The sequence below is a fragment of the Lathyrus oleraceus genome, chromosome 4 (genome assembly GCF_024323335.1).
Source record: "Lathyrus oleraceus cultivar Zhongwan6 chromosome 4, CAAS_Psat_ZW6_1.0, whole genome shotgun sequence".
NCBI lineage: Eukaryota > Viridiplantae > Streptophyta > Magnoliopsida > Fabales > Fabaceae > Lathyrus > Lathyrus oleraceus.
The window spans coordinates 368,566,630-368,588,574 of NC_066582.1; the positions used below are offsets into that span (position 1 = coordinate 368,566,630).

The window sequence follows — 21,945 nt, forward strand, 5'->3', positions numbered from 1 at the left end:
CAAAAAGTTACAGAATAATTAAACCTATAATTTAAAGCCTAGTGTCGAGGGTGAGGCAAAAATTGGTATTATTCTCCAGCTCAGCCATGTGATTAAGATGAAAAGGATACCATATTTTCTCTGGGAGAAGCAATTTAAGCATTCTAAGAGAAACTTGAGAAATACTCATCAATCTGCATAAAAATGCTCAGTAGACATCAAAGAGTAAAGGGAATCAGAAGAACTGTTACCCATGGTTTTAAACTGCTTTCCACAAGAACGGCGACAGTAATTGTGACTACAAGTCTACAACCTATGCTTTTCAAGATCTCAACAACCACATCAAATCCAGCTATATCTGACTACAATATTCTACATATCAAAAACTTAATTATATGATAACAAGATGTGCATAAAGTAAACCAGGGTGTTACAATTTGATTACATTACATGTTTTAACTGAACCAAAATAAAAAACATAACGAAGAGGCTTTTCCTTTCTGTTTTACAGGTAAACCGAATGCTAAATTAAGCCGATAAATAAGAGACTCGTCTGTCATCATTCATTAACTATGAAAATATGGAATACACAAAAATGCTCATCACCAATTCACCACCAATATCACTAATTACTACCACAATAACTAATAACTAACATGTGCTTGTGATCAAAACCATAAACACATCCAACCAAGCCAACAACATATAAACAATTTCATCAATTACACCATATCTTGATAAAAACAAAAAATTGCCATTTAGATCTATGAAACACTGGCACATATATAGACACGACACACAGGACTAGTTGAATAATGCGGTAATGCGGAAAACCAAACACACACCTTCAATCTGAAGTGTCAATGCTACATAGTCATGATCAATCATCATCATCATGATCACTCTCATCACTGAAATACCCAGCTTTCTTCCCTTTCTTCTTCGTCTTGTTGTTGTCCAAACCCTCATCATCATTTCTGTTTCTCCCCAGCAACCTTTCACCCGCTTCATCATCCACAACAGAAGCCCAATTATCGTCAAACTGCTCCGCAGCAATCTGACCACCCTCCTCCTCCTCCTCATCACCTTCCTCCTCCCCATCCCTATCCCTCAGCCCACTAAATCCCCGTCGCGGCTTCTTAGGTTGAGGCCGCATCCTCGGCCCCAACTGATTCTTAGGACACTCATACGACAAATGACCATGCCCCCCACACTCATAACACAAAGCAGTCTCAGTATTGTACACGCTCTTCCGAATAAACTCCGGAGCACGTCCATTATCAGCAGCAATAGAAGCAGTTAGAGTCCTTCCATTGAGAATCTTCTTATTCATCTCCGCCACGGCGCGTTGGGCGTCATTACGAGAAACGAATTGGACAAACGCGACACCGCGGCTTAGGCGCGTGTGACGGTCTTTGAGAACGGTTACACGCGCGATGCGGCCGAAAGTAGAGAAGAGCGTATGGAGATCGGAGTTTGTTAGGGAATAATCTAGATTAGAAACGTATAGCGTCGATTTTGATGGTGCTAAGGGTTCACCTGTTCCTCCTATTGATGATCCTTTGTTGTTCGGTTTTGATTGGGGTTGATTACTGAATGTGGTTCCGGTGGTGGTGTTGGGGGTTGAGGACGAAGCGCAGTAGCGGTAGTAGAAAACGTCGTCGTCTTCATCGCTGTCGCTGTGTTTTCGTTTGTGTTTCTTCTTGCTTGACATTTTTTTCGGTTCAGGTTTTTTGTTTCCGGCAACGGCGTTCGGTTTCCTGCGACGAAATTAGTTCTCCGATGCTTCTTTAATCTATAGAGGAAATCTGAGAGTGGAGAGATTCTATAATGCGTTTGAGAAACCCTAGAGAAGTGAAGCGAAACTCCAAGCGGATCTGGACATGGATCCGGATATTTTGGATTGGTTTTATATATGGTTTTATCCATTCTTATTTTTTTATAAGCATTACTATCCATATGTAAATGGACAACTTGCTCACCGCCAGAGTACTTGTAAAGATAGCATAAAACTAAAAATTATTATGTTTTAATATTTTTTTATTTAATTGGTCAGCCACCCATCTGCATATATAAATTTTAATAATTTTTGTTAGTATGATGCTAGATTTTTTAAGACAAAAATTTCTAGTTCGTTAGATATACAATTTTATTATATTATTTTAGATTATATTTTAATATCTTAAGATAAATAGAGTTATTGAAATTTAGCAAAAATAGAATAGAGTGAAATAGAAATTTTATTACTTTATTATTTGAATAATTAGCGATAAAAACAAAGTAAGTTTTTGATTCTGCTCATATAAAAGAGAAACAATACTGATGGAAAGTGATGAAAATTTTCATTCTGCTCATATTAAAGGGAACAATACTCGTAGAAAGTGATCAATACTAGTAGAAAGTGATGTAATTTTTTATTCCTCATATCTAAGGGAAACAATGCTAATGAAAAGTGATGAAATGAAATAAAATAGAATAATAAAATTTTATTATACTGGATCTGATTTTAATTAACTCAAACAATGTAATCTTATTCTATTTCATCTCATATCACTTCATATCATCTCATTGCATCAATTTAAGCAAAACCTTAGTCTAATAACTTCAGTTTCACAACATTTAAAAACTTTATGTAGAATTTGTCCAGAATTGAAGAGGACTCATCTCTTACTAGAAACTCAACAATTAATTTGTTTTCAAAAGTAATGCTTTATTTATACGCTTAGATTATGTTTGGACATCTTAAAATGAAGATATAAGAATAAAAATGAACATAGTGAATCAACAAAATTAGAAGTACATACGATTAAAATGCATCAAAATCGATGACATCTTTTTAAATTTATGAACTTTTCGCATTAGACTTTTTTCTATTGTATTATTTTTCAACATCATTTAATTTCTAGAACTCATGCATCCTATCCAAAAAAGCAAAGTTCTCACTCAGATGTTTCTTCCTTAAGACGTTCTCTCCATTCTACGAATGTTGGTGGTAGAGGACACCCTCGTTTCAAATAAGCTTGTATAAAATGCATCTTAGTAGCAATCTGTCTAATCAAGACAACCCGACCATTTAAATTATTTGGAGGGCAACTTAGCAGAGGGAAAACGATTTACGAAAAACTATGTCTTGTAAACTAAACTAAAACTCAGTCATATACATTTGATATAAGATGACTCATTTCAGAAAAATTCATCCACTTTATTGTCGTTGTGGGGACACCAATTTTACTAAGAATCAAAGGATTTTGAATAGCTTGTATTTGTGCATTAGTCATATAGAGTCGCATGTAATTGTCGCACCTCAAAAAAAGATGATAATGCGATCCCTCGCGATAGGACGCGGAAAAAAAATGTTGTTCGAAACAGAGTCGCCACCGAACTTTATTTATTCCAATGAAGGAATAGGAAAATATCGAGAAAACCTTTAGAAATAAGAATAATGGTCGTCGCAACCATATTCGGGTTCGGGAGTCGATTACGCAAGGGGAAGGTATTAGCACCCCTCACGTCCGTTGTACTCAACGGGAACCTTTTAGTCTGATTTTGCTATTTGACTGTTAATTGACTGTTTATCTGCTTGCTTCGAGTAATTAGAATTGATGATAGATGTGGATGAAGACCTCAGGATGGGGGAAATGGGAGGTTTTTTATTAGTGTGCTCGCGAAGATACAGCAATCTCCTGCCTACGTATCCTTATGGTGCAATAAGGAAATCAGAGCATTCGTAGTTCGGGCTACTACGAATATTGGTTGTGTTTTGTTTTGATGAACGACTGTGTAGGTCGGCGTTCTAACGGCTAAACACTGGCTTGTCTACTCTCGGTGGAGGCTCTAGCACTGGTTTGTTGTGCGCATTAGAAAGGATTGACAGTGTTCTTTTTGAAAGGGTTTTGGTCACGCGGGGGTGACGAGTTGAATTGACGTGTTTGGATTTGATTGGTTTCGATCGCTCGAGGGCGAGAAGTTAGGTTTGATTTGTTGATGATTTGAGGAACGACGAAAGATTGAGCAATATGGTGTACACCAATCGTTCAATTCTTTCGAGGAATAATAAGGCGTGCGCCTTCTATTCCCTTTTCGTTCGAATTGTTTTGAAAGTTTGTTTGTGGATGTTGAATACGCACGGTAGTGAGGCGTACGCCTCCTACTTGCTTATTCAAAGAATAACGAGGCGTACGCCACCTATTCCCTTATCCAAGTTTATTTAACGTGTTTTAGTCGGAAGTCGATAATTTGTGCAATATGGCGTACGCCAATTATCCAAATAATCGAGAGACGGTGAGGCGTACGCCTCCCATCTTTTATCACCCGAGGTTTAAATTGTAAAAAGATATGTTTAGATATTGTATTCGATTTATGAAGATAGCTTGAATTTTGGGTTGGTAGGTTTGGATTTGTCGATGATTTGAGCAAGGTGGCGTACGCCAATTATTCAAATAATCAAGGAGTGGTGAGGCGTACGCCTCCCATTCTCTATTGAAGTTGTATAGTTTATTTTGTAAAATTGGGTTTGATATAAGAGGTGATTTGAGTTTATTCGATTGTGTTTTAAGTTTGATGACAAAAACTCGAGCAATGTGGCGTACGCCAATTATTCGAATAATCGAAAGATAGTGAGGCGTACGCCTCCTATCCTCTTTATTATCATAAATTTAGAATTAAATGTTTTAGAATTTGTAGTTGATTTGGAAAATGATTTGAATATGATGGTTGAAGTTTAGAAATAATTTGAATTTAGAACCTATGTTTGATTTGAAAAATTGATTTGAAATTGTATGATTATTAGGGTTTTAATTGAATGACGAAAATCCGAGCAATATGGCGTACGCCAATTATTCGAATAATCGAGAGATAATGAAGCGGATGCTCACTATTCTCCTTTTCATTCAAAGATTAATTATTAAAAATAAAACTTTTAGAATTTATAATTAATTGGTGGAGTGATTTTAATTTTATGGAGTTTTAGGGTTTTAAATGAATGACGAAAATCCGAGCAATATGGCGTACGCCAATTGTTCGAATAGTCGAGAGATAGTGAAGCGGAGGCTTACTATTCTCCTTTTCATTCAAAATTAAATTAAATAATTTTTAAGAGAATACTATTTAAATACGGTGAATTTGAATTTATTTAGAATTAATATACTTTTGGGAAAGACTATTTGGTATTGGACCAACGTCAAACTTATTTATTAGAAAATAAAGTAAATTATTTGTTGACGTTAACCATTAATCCACCATTTAACTAATTATAATATTATAACAAGATAAAAAGAAGAGTTGAAAATAGTAATCGAAACCGAACTAATAAATATTTCTAATATTAGTGTTATCTTAATTTTAATTAAAACAATCAAGAATAGCTCATAAACCAAGTAGACCAAATTGGAATGTTTGGGAAATAAATAAAAAGTTAGGCCCTAAACATTGGATCAAAGAAGGCCCAAGGGACTTAAAGTAGTGTTATTTTCGGGATGGGCCACAAGGCCCAAAATCCTCTCCTACTCAGCCAAGTGGTACCGCCGAGAAGAGAAAAGGTTGGCCTCGGTTTACCTACCGCCACGCGCATCATTGTTCATTGATAACATCATAAAGATTTTGGGAACATAATCTGACAGCACCCAAGTATCTATCATCAATAACATTAATTTACTCTTAATAATATTTTAAAAGAAGAAACAATCACCCCTTAAAGCAAAGAAATAAATCAAAATAATTTTGTCTCTCTCTCTTAAAACGACTCTTCATTCTTTCTGGAAAATATCCTCTCCCTATTAAATCGTGTGCATGGTCCCAATCCAAAACTGCAGAGAGAGAAAAAAAATTGAAAGGAAACCGATGAACACCCTTCGGTGTTCATCCTCAAACAAACCAGGACTCGAACATGAAGTTCAAAACTTCCAACGTGACAAACGACCACAATCCCCTCAAACCTCCAAATCCTCGACGGGATCTAGAAAACAGTAGCGAATCGGAACCTCAAAGGAAAACCTAATCTTAGCTTCTAACCCGTTTTCTATATCACAATCAACAGCAGAAATTAACGAGTCAAAATACAAGGTCAAAGCACTTTAAAGCAAAATAAAAGGGAAAGATTCCGCCGGAGCATCGTAGCCCCGACGAAGACCTGACGGCCATGATTACCTTCGGTGAGTATGTATGACGTTGTCCCTCTTCTTTTGCTTGTTGTTTCAAGTTTCTTCCTTTTCTTTCTATCCTTCTGTATCCACTCCTTGTTTTCTGTCTGATTCTGACTTTCTCCTCTAATTGATTGTCATTTCCTTTTGCACGCGATTGAAGGGGTCAAGCTCTTCAAACCCTGATTTTCAGTGTGAAAATCAGAGTTGAAATACAGAGTTTTAGCGGAGCTTTTCGGTGTAAGGTTCGTTTGGGATTTCAGCAGAGTGACGGTATTTTTCTTCTCTCCTTTTTCAATCGATTAGCTTTCCTTTTTATAGAGTGAAATGAGCTCCCCAAAATCGTGTGTGGATCCTTGGCAGATGGTGCAAAAAGGAATCATTCCGTTAGCATCAAATCTTTCTTTAGATTTTGGTGGGGACCAATGTAAATGTGGTAGGAAACGGATTTGATTGTGGTCCCAAAAAATCTCCAAATGCGTGGCCGTCTTCACTGAATCTCCCATCTAGTTTTTACTGCGGTGAAACCTTCAACAATTGAGGTAAGGAAATTGGTATTTACTGGCATATATTTTAACCTTAATTGATGACTTCTCAACTTCGATTCACAACACTTCTTCCGTTTTTGCTGATGTGAGGACTTAATACATTTAGGTATGAATTGCTGCTCAAGTATTTTCGAATCCTGTGAATCTTTGCCTTTGGTTTATCATAACAATTGTGTGCTTACAAGTCTTATGACCATTAAATTGATGCCATGTTTGATACTTGGTTTGGTATTTGGTAGGTGATCTGAATGATATTCAGGATGCTTGATGATACTTGTATGGATGTTAACCTTGTTGATGGCTGAGCTTGGATTGCTAGTCTGTTGTGTTTTACATGGTGGTAGTCATGATTGCTCCTGTGATTCTATTACCATGAGGTTAGTCATATGCTGAAAACCTGTTAACTTGGAATGTGATGTTGTTAGCTATTGTGTTAGAAGTTTGAATGAAATTTTGCTATGGTAATGATTATTTTTGTTTTGGATACTTTGCTTGTGCGTGAGCTGATTTGTGGGTTGCTATGCTTGGTGATGCAGTAGTGGTTTGTGCAGTTTTTAGATCGTATATTTGATCAAGGTTAGATGGTTTGGTAACAGGTTTCTTCTTGTCATGGTTCAGCATCTGTCATAGTTCTCTGATAATAGGTTCTATTGTAACAGGTTTTTTTTTGAAGCATACCCTGGCACTGTTTTGGTTTGGAGCATTATGGCGTTTAAACCAATCCCGTCTTTAATTGATGATTCATAATGCAATGGTCCTGCCGCTATAGCTAAACCTTATGTCCCAAAAAGGTGAATCTTTAAATGTATCCTCATTTCCAAGTGTAGGCTAAGAGATACTCTCAACTGTGTTTAGCATGTTAGTTTTCTCGATTGTTTAACATCTCTGCTACCGACCAAATCCCTATCCAGTTATTAACATCAACATTCTGGAACTGAATCATCTGTCTTGGAGTTGTTAACCATCCTGCCATTGAAGGACAATCATGTTGCCAAGGTCTGCAACATGGCCTGCTGTGGGAGGAATACTCTGAACTTGCGTCTGTAGCCGTTTTTTGTTTTTTGGGTGTGACGGCTTGTTTTTGCTGTTTTGCCGTTCGGCAGCTTGTGACAGTTTTTCTTCTTTTGATCATAATCTCTTTGGGAAAATCCTTACTCATTGTTTCTTTGAATCCTGCAGGTTTCACTCATGATACCAAGTTTACTGCTTCTGGAAGTGTTTTGGTGAAGAGAGTGCATGGAGTTGTCGTGGTCAACTGTCATGATGTTTTAAGCTTATATACTTTTTTATTGTAATGTCCTCAAGTCTTTAGATCATAGGCCATGGCTGTGTGTAAATCATGAGGTCTACCAATATAACTGTAAACTATGCCCCTTACAAAATTTATTCTCAGAAGGATCGTGCCCATATGGAAAAAGAATGGTTTTGTACATCTAAATTTGTATTTTTTGATCAAAAGTAACATTATTATGAAGTCCATAGAAAACTGTTTCATTTTCTTTCTTATAAGAATTAAAAGACATTGAATCTAAATCCTCAGGAAATTTTCTCAAGTCAGGACCAGGAAATGCAAATCCTAGGCCATCCGTTAAATAGCTCTTTAGACGTGGCCCGAGATGAGTAGAAAAAAATGCTCATTTAATAAGAATGCTCGCCATGAGACGTGATGGACCATAATAATGCACCAATCTTGTAGGTCGGCCAAAAGGACTTGTTGATATGAATCAATTTGTACTTATGAACCAAATGATGCTTTTTATAATCTTGAATTAATGAGACGTGAGCCTTCGAGGCAACCTATGCATGGACTAGATGATGTCTTTGACTACAATGACATGTATCATGCTCAATGAATGAATAACAATAATATGCATCTTAATCCAGTGATCCACTTAATAAACAAAAGCTTCTTTGTGATTATTCTAATCAGTTGATTATAGTGGATTAAATCTGTGTGTATAAGGTGAAATCACTTTGGAGGGTGGACTATAGTAGCTTGGAGTTTCAAGCGAACGATAATAAAATACTTGTGTTTTTATCTCTTTGCTATTAACTTTTAAGTGGTGTTCTTGAGTTGGTAAAAAACTTTTGTTTTATAAAAATCAATTCAAACCCCCTTTCTTATGTTTTTCACACCTTCGGGGTTTGTTTTAATTCTGACGGGGCTACCACTAGCAGATTGCTTACTAAGTGTGGGGGTGTTTTCGTGACAGTCAAGAAAGATAACTTTGTGGCTTTCATAAGACTATTGGTGATTGCAATAGTCTTGATACAGAATTCTAGGGTGTCCTTATGGGTTTGGAGCTTGCTTGGAAGAGAGATTTCAAGAACCTTATTGTTCAAGATGGCAAAAAGACAGTAGCAAATGCTCTCCAAGGGTCGCCTTTGAAGTCTAAACAAGGTTCGACTTTGGCTAGGCATATTCTTCTTCTCCTTCAGCATTTTAAAGAAGTGCATTCATTCACATTTTTAGAAAAACTATTAAGTGTGCTGATTTTTTAACCAAACTAGATTTGTCCAGTTTTGATGGTTGTATCTGATTCGATGATAATTTTTTTAGTAACGGTTCAAATGTCTATGAGACATGCTGCCTAATGTCTCCTCATTTTAGACCTTTGATCCTCCCATTTTACTAATAAATAAATATATATTTGATTAAACAAACTTAAAAAATTATTATTTTTATTATATGAGTTAAATAGTTTAAGTTTCAAATTCTGAAACGTCCCAAAAAAAAACTATTTACTTACATTCTGAATTCAAAAGAATATACATTTCAAATTCTGAGTTGTCACCAAAAAAAATTCTATCAATGAAAGCCCTAATCGTCACCAAAAATATATATTATATTTTATATTTCAAAGAATTTAAATTTCAAATTCTGAATTTATTACCATCAATTACATCTAAAATTATTAGATTACTTTTCACAATATAAATTCATAATTTAAAAAACAAATACTTTTAAAATTACTGACTTAAATTTATTTATTTATCTTCTATTTTGCTAAAATTATACTTTTTTACTCTCCAATTTTTAAAACTAATATTTTGGTTCGCTATTGAACAACGCTGCATTATTTTTAGTTTTCAAAACTTTACTTTCATTAGAGAGGTACTTTATTTCAAAATTATTTTACCAAACAAAATTTATCTCAAAATAAACATCATTTTAATTTTTCAATATCAATTTCTTTCAGAATGCCATTAAATAATTAAAACTTCTTTCAAGCCATTATTCTCCTATACATTTATGACAATTTATAAAAACCTTAAACTATTCTTATATTAGGATGGAATGAGTAAGCAATCAATAGACATTTATGAACTAATAAAATATATCATTGTTTTTATAATTAATTTTATTTTTTATTTTATTTGTATTAAAATATTACAAATATATTAAAACAAACTTTTAGAATTTTTTTTCAAAATAACCATTATTTTCAAAAATAATTCCAAAATAACCAATTATTCAAAAATATTACCAAAATAATCAGGTTTGATAGAGGATGCGGAAGATGAATTGACGTACCCCCAATGCATGAAGAGGAGGCGCCAATAGCATTGACGCATGCATTAGACTCCTCGTGAGGAGGCGCCAATTCTAGTGGCGCCTACATTGGGCCTCATGAGGAGGCGCCAATGTTAGTGGCGCCTATGTATGTTTGATTGGTGTATGCGCCAATTCATCTGGCGCATACACCCCCTGCTATTTTTTTTTACTTATTAATATTTAATTTTTATTATTTAATAAAAAAGAAATTGTAATGAAAAAAAATTCATTGATGATGTAATAATTGGTTACATTGAACTGACAATAAACTAATGACCCGTCTGATTATAACGTCCCCCTGTTCCACATCCCGGTGCGTTAGTTTATCTCCTAGGTCTTCCACGATTTTCTTGAGGTGTTTGGGGTCTCTGTGTGCTGACCTGATCGAGCGATGGTTGGTTGGAAGGTCCAACGGAAGTTCCAGCGGTATTTGATAGATGTGTCATCATTTGCTCCCAATATCTGGAGGGGCTCTGGCCAACGGCGCTTCAGGAATGAAGTTCGGTGCCCATGTCATCGTAGTTAGGGCGTTGTGGTTGAGTGAATTGGGGACGATATAGTTGCCCAAATTGGGTCATTGAGTCGTTTTGGAAACAAAGCAATGGTTTCTGGGGCGACTATAGTTAAACAATGGTTGGGTGTTATTGATGGGGGGCTACGATGAAGTGACCCATATGAATCATCTGGGCTATAGACAGTTGTGGTTGCGGGGTTTGATTCTTGGTTTTGTGTTTGAGTGAGAGGTATGAATGGATTGCGACGTTGGATGGTTGGTTGTTGGGTGGTTGGCATGAACGGGTTGCGATGTTGGGTGTTTGGTTGTTGTGTGTATGTGGTTGGTTGATGTTGTATGGTTGGTTGTTGGGTTTGGGTGGGTTCACATTGGTGTTGGGTGGTGAATTGTTGTGGGGCATACGAAGACGAAGCATGTTGGCGTGGATCCATCAAATACCGCGGCTCAGATACAAATTGTTGAGTTGTTACCGATCTAAACCATGCCATATATTTTGTTGAGTCGGTCTTGCACCATGGATATCTGGTTCGTTCAAGATGTGTTTTCTTTGATTCCTCTATGGACGACACATGTCTTTTGCAAAGTCTCTCCAATCAGAATAATCCCATTGTGCATCAACCCCTTTTTGATGTCAATTCCCCAAACACATGGGAGATTCTGGAAGCTGTTGTAGCATTCAGAACTGCAGTTTGACCCGGTCACTCTGGTGCATTTCCACCATAGTGAATCGGATAACCGGTGTCTTCTTTGTCCAAACTGCAGCATCGTCATGGTTCACATCATGATCCAGACCCAGATATGGCCTCCAGACAAACTGTAAAACAATACGAAACGATTAGATGGAAAATAATTTGAGAAGTATTTTTAAATTAAAATATAGTTGGGTAGGATTATTACATCGTCATGTCCAATGTGGTCCAATAGATTTCGATAGACTACAATAGCGTGTTTCAGACACCTGTTGTAGTTCATTCCCCTTACTGACCACCTAAGATAAAAAAGAATTGAAAAATATTATTTACTATTAATTATAATATAAAATATAATTAACTAAATGGTGAATGATAAAATGTTAGACTTACTTGGTTGCAAACGGGAACACGAATGGGCGCTCATTTATCGGGGCGAGCGACGACATTCTTGACCAACCCCAAGCTTGAAGCAAATACGCACATGAAAAAAAATATAGGTATTCTTTTTTGTAGTTCTATACATTGCACTATATAGATGGGCCAATACAGCTGAACCCTAACTATAAGTGTTTACCTTATTAATGTTGCATAATAAAGGTAAATACATTATATTTACAAAATTACCTGTACTTTCTGGAAACAAAAAATTATCAAATAAAATCATAATATAACACCAAGCTTTTATTATTTTCTCATACTCGGTTGAATCGTCGGGAATTACTATACTGGCATAATATTGTTTAAGGTATTTTAAACTTATACCTTGCCCCCTTGCTTGACCGGACGTGTCTCCCTCAGTTTCGTCGTCTAGCAAATGGGCACCCAATAATTCATTGCAGATATTGTTGTCTTGGTTAACTCGATCATTCACTGCCTTTCCATCTATACGGAGACCCAACAACATGTACACGTCCTCAAGTGTGACGATACACTCACCAATCGGAAGGTGAAATGTGTGGGTCTCGGGTCTCCACCTCTCCAACAAAGTTAGAATGAACTTGTAGTCCACCGAGTACGAAACAATGTTGAGTAGATTTACAAATCCACATCCTCTAATATACGATTAAAATGCATCAAAATCGATGACATCTTTTTAAATTTAATGAACTTTTCGCATTAGACTTTTTTCTATTGTATTATTTTTCAAAATCATTTAATTTCAAGAACTCATGCATCCTATCCAAAAAAGCAAAGTTCTCACTCAGATGTTTCTTCCTTAAGACGTTCTCTCCATTCTACGAATGTTGGTGGTAGAGGACACCCTCGTTTCAAATAAGCTTGTATAAAATGCATCTTAGTAGCAATCTGTCTAATCAAGACAACCCGACCATTTAAATTATTTGGAGGGCAACTTAGCAGAGGGAAAACGATTTACGAAAAACTATGTCTTGTAAACTAAACTAAAACTCAGTCATATACATTTGATATAAGATAACTCATTTCAGAAAAATTCATCCACTTTATTGTCGTTGTGGGGACACCAATTTTACTAAGAATCAAAGGATTTTGAATAGCTTGTATTTGTGCATTAGTCATATAGAGTCGCATGTAATTGTCGCACCTCAAAAAAAGATGATAATGCGATCCCTCGCGATAGGACGCGGAAAAAAAATGTTGTTCGAAACAGAGTCGCCACCGAACTTTATTTATTCCAATGAAGGAATAGGAAAATATCAAGAAAACCTTTAGAAATAAGAATAATGGTCGTCGCAACCATATTCGGGTTCGTGAGTCGATTACCCAAGGGGAAGGTATTAGCACCCCTCACGTCCGTTGTACTCAACGGGAACCTTTTAGTCTGATTTTGCTATTTGACTGTTAATTGACTGTTTATCTGCTTGCTTCGAGTAATTAGAATTGATGATAGATGTGGATGAAGACCTCATGATGGGGGAAATGGGAGGTTTTTTATTAGTGTGCTCGCGAATATTTGACTGTTAATTGACTGTTTATCCTGCCTACGTATCCTTATGGTGCAATACGGAAATCAGAGCATTCGTAGTTCGGGCTACTACGAATATTGGTTGTGTTTTTTTTTGATGAACGACTGTGTAGGTCGGCGTTCTAACGGCTAAACACTGGCTTGTCTACTCTCAGTGGAGGCTCTAGCACTGGTTTGTTGTGCGCATTAGAAAGGATTGACAGTGTTCTTTTTGAAAGGGTTTTGGTCACGCGGGGGTGACGAGTTGAATTGACGTGTTTGGATTTGATTGGTTTCGATCGCTTGAGGGCGAGAAGTTAGGTTTGATTTGTTGATGATTTGAGGAACTACGAAAGATTGAGCAATATGGTGCACACCAATCGTTCAATTCTTTCGAGGAATAATAAGGTGTGCGCCTTCTATTCCCTTTTCGTTCGAATTGTTTTGAAAGTTTGTTTGTGGATGTTGAATACGCACGGTAGTGAGGCGTACGCCTCCTACTTGCTTATTCAAAGAATAACGAGGCGTACGCCACCTATTCCCTTATCCAAGTTTATTTAACGTGTTTTAGTCGGAAGTCGATAATTTGTGAAATATGGCGTACGCCAATTATCCAAATAATCGAGAGACGGTGAGGCGTACGCCTCCCATCTTTTATCACCCGAGGTTTAAATTGTAAAAAGATATGTTTAGATATTGTATTCGATTTATTAAGATAGCTTGAATTTTGGGTTGGTAGGTTTGGATTTGTTGATGATTTGAGCAAGGTGGCGTACGCCAATTATTCAAATAATCAAGGAGTGGTGAGGCGTACGCCTCCCATTCTTTATTGAAGTTGTATAGTTTATTTTGTAAAATTGGGTTTGATATAAGAGGTGATTTGAGTTTATTCGATTGTGTTTTAAGTTTGATGACAAAAACTCGAGCAATAAGGCGTACGCCAATTATTCGAATAATCGAAAGATAGTGAGGCGTACGCCTCCTATCCTCTTTATTATCATAAATTTAGAATTAAATGTTTTAGAATTTGTAGTTGATTTGTAAAATGATTTGAATATGATGGTTGAAGTTTAGAAATAATTTGAATTTAGAACCTATGTTTGATTTGAAAAATTGATTTGAAATTGTATGATTATTAGGGTTTTAATTGAATGACGAAAATCTGAGCAATATGGCGTACGCCAATTATTCGAATAATCGAGAGATAATGAAGCGGATGCTCACTATTCTCCTTTTCATTCAAAGATTAATTATTAAAAATAAAACTTTTAGTATTTAGAATTAATTGGTGGAGTGATTTTAATTTTATGGAGTTTTAGGGTTTTAAATGAATGACGAAAATCCGAGCAATATGGCGTACGCCAATTGTTCGAATAGTCGAGAGATAGTGAAGTGGAGGCTTACTATTCTCCTTTTCATTCAAAATTAAATTAAATAATTTTTAAGAGAATACTATTTAAATACGGTGAATTTGAATTTATTTAGAATTAATATACTTTTGGGAAACACTATTTGGTATTGGACCAACGTCAAACTTATTTATTAGAAAATAAAGTAAATTACTTGTTGACGTTAACCATTAATCCACCATTTAACTAATTATAATATTATAACAAGATAAAAAGAAGAGTTGAAAATAGTAATCGAAACCGAACTAATAAATATTTCTAATATTAGTGTTATCTTAATTTTAATTAAAACAATCGAGAATAGCTCATAAACCAAGTAGACCAAATTGGAATGTTTGGGAAATAAATAAAAAGTTAGGCCCTAAACATTGGATCAAAGAAGGCCCAAGGGACTTAAAGTAGTGTTATTTTCGGGATGGGCCACAAGGCCCAAAATCCTCTCCTACTCAGCCAAGTGGTACCGCCGAGAAGAGAAAAGGTTGGCCTCAGTTTACCTACCGCCACGCGCATCATTGTTCATTGATAACATCATAAAGATTTTGGGAACATAATCTGACAGCACCCAAGTATCTATCATCAATAACATTAATTTACTCTTAATAATATTTTAAAAGAAGAAACAATCACCCCTTAAAGCAAAGAAATAAATCAAAATAATTTTGTCTCTCTCTCTTAAAACGACTCTTCATTCTTTCTGGAAAATATCCTCTCCCTATTAAATCGTGTGCATGGTCCCAATCCAAAACTGCAGAGAGAGAAAAAAAAATTGAAAGGAAACCGATGAACACCCTTCGGTGTTCATCCTCAAACAAACCAGGACTCGAACATGAAGTTCAAAACTTCCAACGTGACAAACGACCACAATCCCCTCAAACCTCCAAATCCTCGACGGGATCTAGAAAACAGTAGCGAATCGGAACCTCAAAGGAAAACCTAATCTTAGCTTCTAACCCGTTTTCTATATCACAATCAACAGCAGAAATTAACGAGTCAAAATACAAGGTCAAAGCACTTTAAAGCAAAATAAAAGGGAAAGATTCCGCCGGAGCATCGTAGCCCCGACGAAGACCTGACGACCATGATTACCTTCGGTGAGTATGTATGACGTTGTCCCTCTTCTTTTGCTTGTTGTTTCAAGTTTCTTCCTTTTCTTTCTATCCTTCTGTATCCACTCCTTGTTTTCTGTCTGATTCTGACTTTCTCCTCTAATAGATTGTCATTTCCTTTTGCACGCGATTGGAGGGGTCAAGCTCTTCAAACCCTGATTTTCAGTGTGAAAATCAGAGTTGAAATACAGAGTTTTAGCGGAGCTTTTCGGTGTTAGGTTCGTTTGGGATTTCAGCAGAGTGACGGTATTTTTCTTCTCTCCTTTTTCAATCGATTAGCTTTCCTTTTTATAGAGTGAAATGAGCTCCCCAAAATCGTGTGTGGAACCTTGGCAGATGGTGCAAAAAGGAATCATTCCGTTAGCATCAAATATTTCTTTAGATTTTGGTGGGGACCAATGTAAATGTGGTAGGAAACGGATTTGATTGTGGTCCCAAAAAATCTCCAAATGCGTGGCCGTCTTCACTGAATCTCCCATCTAGTTTTTACTGCGGTGAAACCTTCAACAATTGAGGTAAGGAAATTGGTATTTACTGGCATATATTTTAACCTTAATTGATGACTTCTCAACTTCGATTCACAACACTTCTTCCGTTTTTGCTGATGTGAGGACTTAATACATTTAGGTATGAATTGCTGCTCAAGTATTTTCGAATCCTGTGAATCTTTGCCTTTGGTTTATCATAACAATTGTGTGCTTACAAGTCTTATGACCATTAAATTAATGTCATGTTTGATACTTGGTTTGGTATTTGGTAGGTGATCTGAATGATATTCAAGATGCTTGATGATACTTGTATGGATGTTAACCTTGTTGATGGCTGAGCTTGGATTGCTAGTCTGTTGTGTTTTACATGGTGGTAGTCATGATTACTCCTGTGATTCTATTACCATGAGGTTAGTCATATGCTGAAAACCTGTTAACTTGGAATGTGATGTTGTTAGCTATTGTGTTAGAAGTTTGAATGAAATTTTGCTATGGTAATGATTATTTTTGTTTTGGATACTTTGCTTGTGCGTGAGCTGATTTGTGGGTTGCTATGCTTGGTGATGCAGTAGTGGTTTGTGCAGTTTTTAGATCGTATATTTGATCAAGGTTAGATGGTTTGGTAACAGGTTTCTTCTTGTCATGGTTCAGCATCTGTCATGGTTCTCTGATAATAGGTTCTATTGTAACAGGTTTTTTTTTGAAGCATACCTTGGCACTGTTTTGGTTTGGAGCATTATGGCGTTTAAACCAATCCCGTCTTTAATTGATGATTCATAATGCAATGGTCCTGCCGCTATAGCTAAACCTTATGTCCCAAAAAGGTGAATCTTTAAATGTATCCTCATTTCCAAGTGTAGGCTAAGAGATACTCTCTACTGTGTTTAGCATGTTAGTTTTCTTGATTGTTTAACATCTCTGCTACCGACCAAATCCCTATCCAGTTATTAACATCAACATTCTGGAACTGAATCATCTGTCTTGGAGTTGTTAACCATCCTGCCATTGAAGGACAATCATGTTGCCAAGGTCTGCAACATGGCCTGCTGTGGGAGGAATACTCTGAACTTGTGTCTGTAGCCGTTTTTTGTTTTTTGGGTGTGACGGCTTGTTTTTGCTGTTTTGCCGTTCGGCAGCTTGTGACAGTTTTTCTTCTTTTGATCATAATCTCTTTGGGAAAATCCTTACTCATTGTTTCTTTGAATCCTGCAGGTTTCACTCATGATACCAAGTTTACTGCTTCTGGAAGTGTTTTGGTGAAGAGAGTGCATGGAGTTGTCGTGGTCAACTGTCATGATGTTTTAAGCTTATATACTTTTTTATTGTAATGTCCTCAAGTCTTTAGATCATAGGCCATGGCTGTGTGTAAATCATGAGGTCTACCAATATAACTATAAACTATGCCCCTTACAAAATTTATTCTCAGAAGGATCGTGCCCATATGGAAAAAGAATGGTTTTGTACATCTAAATTTGTATTTTTTGATCAAAAGTAACATTATTATGAAGTCCATAGAAAACTGTTTCATTTTCTTTCTTATAGGAATTAAAAGACATTGAATCTAAATCCTCAGGAAATTTTCTCAAGTCAGGACCAGGAAATGCAAATCCTAGGCCATCCGTTAAATAGCTCTTTAGACGTGGCCCGAGATGAGTAGAAAAAAATGCTCATTTAATAAGAATGCTCGCCATGAGACGTGATGGACCATAATAATGCACCAATCTTGTAGGTCGGCCAAAAGGACTTGTTGATATGAATCAATTTGTACTTATGAACCAAATGATGCTTTTTATAATCTTAAATTAATGAGACGTGAGCCTTCGAGGCAACCTATGCATGGAGTAGATGATGTCATTGACTACAATGACATGTACCATGCTCAATGAATGAATAACAATAATATGCATCTTAATCCAGTGATCCACTTAATAAACAAAAGCTTCTTTGTGATTATTCTAATCAGTTGATTATAGTGGATTAAATCTGTGTGTATAAGGTGAAATCACTTTGGAGGGTGGACTATAGTAACTTTGAGTTGCAAGCGAACGATAATAAAATACTTGTGTTTTTATCTCTTTGCTATTAACTTTTAAGTGGTGTTCTTGAGTTGGTAAAAAACTTTTGTTTTATAAAAATCAATTCAAACCCCCTTTCTTATGTTTTTCACACCTTCGGGGTTCGTTTTAATTCTGACGGGGCTACCTCTAGCAGATTGCTTACTAAGTGTGGGGGTGTTTTTCGTGACAGTCAAGAAAGATAACTTTGTGGCTTTCATAAGACTATTGGTGATTGCAATAGTCTTGATACAGAATTCTGGGGTGTCCTTATGGGTTTGGAGCTTGCTTGGAAGAGAGATTTCAAGAACCTTATTGTTCAAGATGGCAAAAAGACAGTAGCAGATGCTCTCCAAGGGTCGCCTTTGAAGTCTAAACAAGGTTCGACTTTGGCTAGGCATATTCTTCTTCTCCTTCAGCATTTTAAAGAAGTGCATTCATTCACATTTTTAGAAAAACTATTAAGTGTGCTGATTTTTTAACCAAACTAGATTTGTCCAGTTTTGATGGTTGTATCTGATTCGATGATAATTTTTTTAGTAACGGTTCAAATGTCTATGAGACATGCTGCCTAATGTCTCCTCATTTTAGACCTTTGATCCTCCCATTTTACCAATAAATAAATATATATTTGATTAAACAAACTTAAAAAATTATTATTTTTATTATATGAGTTAAATAGTTTATGTTTCAAATTCTGAAACGTCCCAAAAAAAAACTATTTACTTACATTCTGAATTTAAAAGAATATACATTTCAAATTCTGAGTTGTCACCAAAAAAAATTCTATCAATGAAAGCCCTAATCGTCACCAAAAATATATATTATATTTTATATTTCAAAGAATTTAAATTTCAAATTCTGAATTTATTACCATCAATTACATCTAAAATTATTAGATTACTTTTCACAATATAAATTCATAATTTAAAAAACAAATACTTTTAAAATTACTGACTTAAATTTATTTATTTATCTTCTATTTTGCTAAAATTATACTTTTTTACTCTCCAATTTTTAAAACTAATATTTTGGTTCGCTATTGAACAACGCTGCATTATTTTTAGTTTTCAAAACTTTACTTTCATTAGAGAGGTACTTCATTTCAAAATTATTTTACCAAACAAAATTTATCTCAAAATAAACATCATTTTACTTTTTCAATATCAATTTCTTTCAGAATGCCATTAAATATTTAAAACTTCTTTCAAGCCATTATTCTCCTATACATTTATGACAATTTATAAAAACCTTAAACTATTCTTATTTTAGGATGGAATGAGTAAGCAATCAATAGACATTTATGAACTAATAAAATATATCATTGTTTTTATAATTAATTTTATTTTTTATTTTATTTGTATTAAAATATTACAAATATATTAAAACAAACTTTTAGAATTTTTTTACAAAATAACCATTATTTTCAAAAATAATTCCAAAATAACCAATTATTCAAAAATATTACCAAAATAATCAGGTTTGATAGACGATGCGGAAGATGAATTGACGTACCCCCAATGCATGAGGAGGAGGCGCCAATAGCATTGACGCATGCATTAGACTCCTCGTGAGGAGGCGCCAATTCTAGTGGCGCCTACATTGGGCCTCATGAGGAGGCGCCAATGTTAGTGGCGCCTGTGTATGTTTGATTGGTGTATGCGCCAATTCATCTGGCGCAAACACCCCCTGCTATTTTTTTTTACTTATTAATATTTAATTTTTATTATTTAATAAAAGAAGAAATAGTAATGAAAAAAAATTCATTGATGATGTAATAATTGGTTACATTGAACTGACAATAAACTAATGACCCGTCTGATTATAACGTCCCCCTGTTCCACATCCCGGTGCGTTAGTTTATCTCCTAGGTCTTCCACGATTTTCATGAGGTGTTTGGGGTCTCTGTATGCTGACCTGATCGAGCGATGGTTGGTTGGAAGGTCCAACGGATGTTCCAGCGGTATTTGATAGATGTGTCATCATTTGCTCCCAATATCCGGAGGGGCTCTGGCCAACGGCGCTTCCGGAATGGAGTTCGGTGCCCATGTCATCGTAGTTAGGGAGTTGTGGTTGAGTGAATTGGGGACGATATAGTTGCCCAAATTGGGTCATTGAGTCGTTTTGGAAACAAAGCAATGGTTTTTGGGGCGACTATAGTTAAACAATGGTTGGGTGTTATTGATGGGGGGCTACGATGAAGTGACCCATATGAATCATCTGGGCTATAGACAGTTGTGGTTGCGGGGTTTGATTCTTGGTTTTGTGTTTGAGTGAGAGGTATGAATGGATTGCGACGTTGGATGGTTGGTTGTTGGGTGGTTGGCATGAACGGGTTGCGATGTTCGGTGTTTGGTTGTTGTGTGTATGTGGTTGGTTGATGTTGTATGGTTGGTTGTTGGGTTTGGGTGGGGTCACATTGGTGTTGGGTGGTGAATTGTTGTGGGGCATACGATGACGAAGCATGTTGGCGTGGATCCATCAAATACCGCGGCTCAGATACAAATTGTTGAGTTGTTACCGATCTAAACCATGCCACATATTTTGTTGAGTCGGTCTTGCACCATGGATATCTGGTTCGTTCAAGATGTGTTGTCTTTGATTCCTCTATGGACGACACATGTCTTTTGCAAAGTCTCTCCAATCAGAATAATCCCATTGTGCATCAACCCTTGTTTGATGTCAATTCCCCAAACACGTGGGAGATTCTGGAAGCTGTTGTAGCATTCAGAACTGCAGTTTGACCCGGTCACTCTGGTGCATTTCCACCATAGTGAATCGGATAACCGGTGTCTTCGTTGTCCAAACTGCAGCATCGTCCTGGTTCACATCATGATCCAGACCCAGATATGGCCTCCAGACAAACTGTAAAACAATACGAAACGATTAGATGGAAAATAATTTGAGAAGTATTTTTAAATTAAAATATAGTTGGGTAGGATTATTACATCGTCATGTCCAATGTGGTCCAATAGATTTCGATAGACTACAATAGCGTGTTTCAGACACCCGTTGTAGTTCATTCCCCTTACTGACCACCTAAGATAAAAAAGAAGTGAAAAATATTATTTACTATTAATTATAATATAAAATATAATTAACTAAATGGTGAATGATAAAGTGTTAGACTTACTTGGTTGCAAACGGGAACACGAATGGGCGCTCATTTATCGGGGCGAGCGACGACATTCTTGACCAACCCCAAGCTTGAAGCAAATACGCACATGAAAAAAAATATAGGTATTCTTTTTTGTAGTTCTATACATTGCACTATATAGATGGGCCAATACAGCTGAACCCTAACTATAAGTGTTTACCTTATTAATGTTGCATAATAAAGGTAAATACATTATATTTACAAAATTACCTGTACTTTCTGGAAACAAAAAATTATCAAATAAAATCATAATATAACACCAAGCTTTTATTATTTTCTCATACTCGGTTGAATCGTCGGGAATTACTATACTGGCATAATATTGTTTTAGGTATTTTAAACTTATACCTTGCCCCCTTGCTTGACCGGACGTGTCTCCCTCAG

The 21,945-nt window shown here is 36.0% G+C and overlaps 1 protein-coding gene across 1 annotated transcript; it reads right to left on the bottom strand.

The window, feature by feature from the left end:
* Positions 1 to 859: 859 nt before the first annotated feature.
* LOC127137458 (U11/U12 small nuclear ribonucleoprotein 31 kDa protein) lies at positions 860 to 1,693 on the bottom strand. The gene has a single exon (XM_051063916.1). The coding sequence runs from the start codon at positions 1,691 to 1,693 to the stop codon at positions 860 to 862; it is 834 nt and encodes a 277-aa protein (XP_050919873.1).
* Positions 1,694 to 21,945: the final 20,252 nt, after the last annotated feature.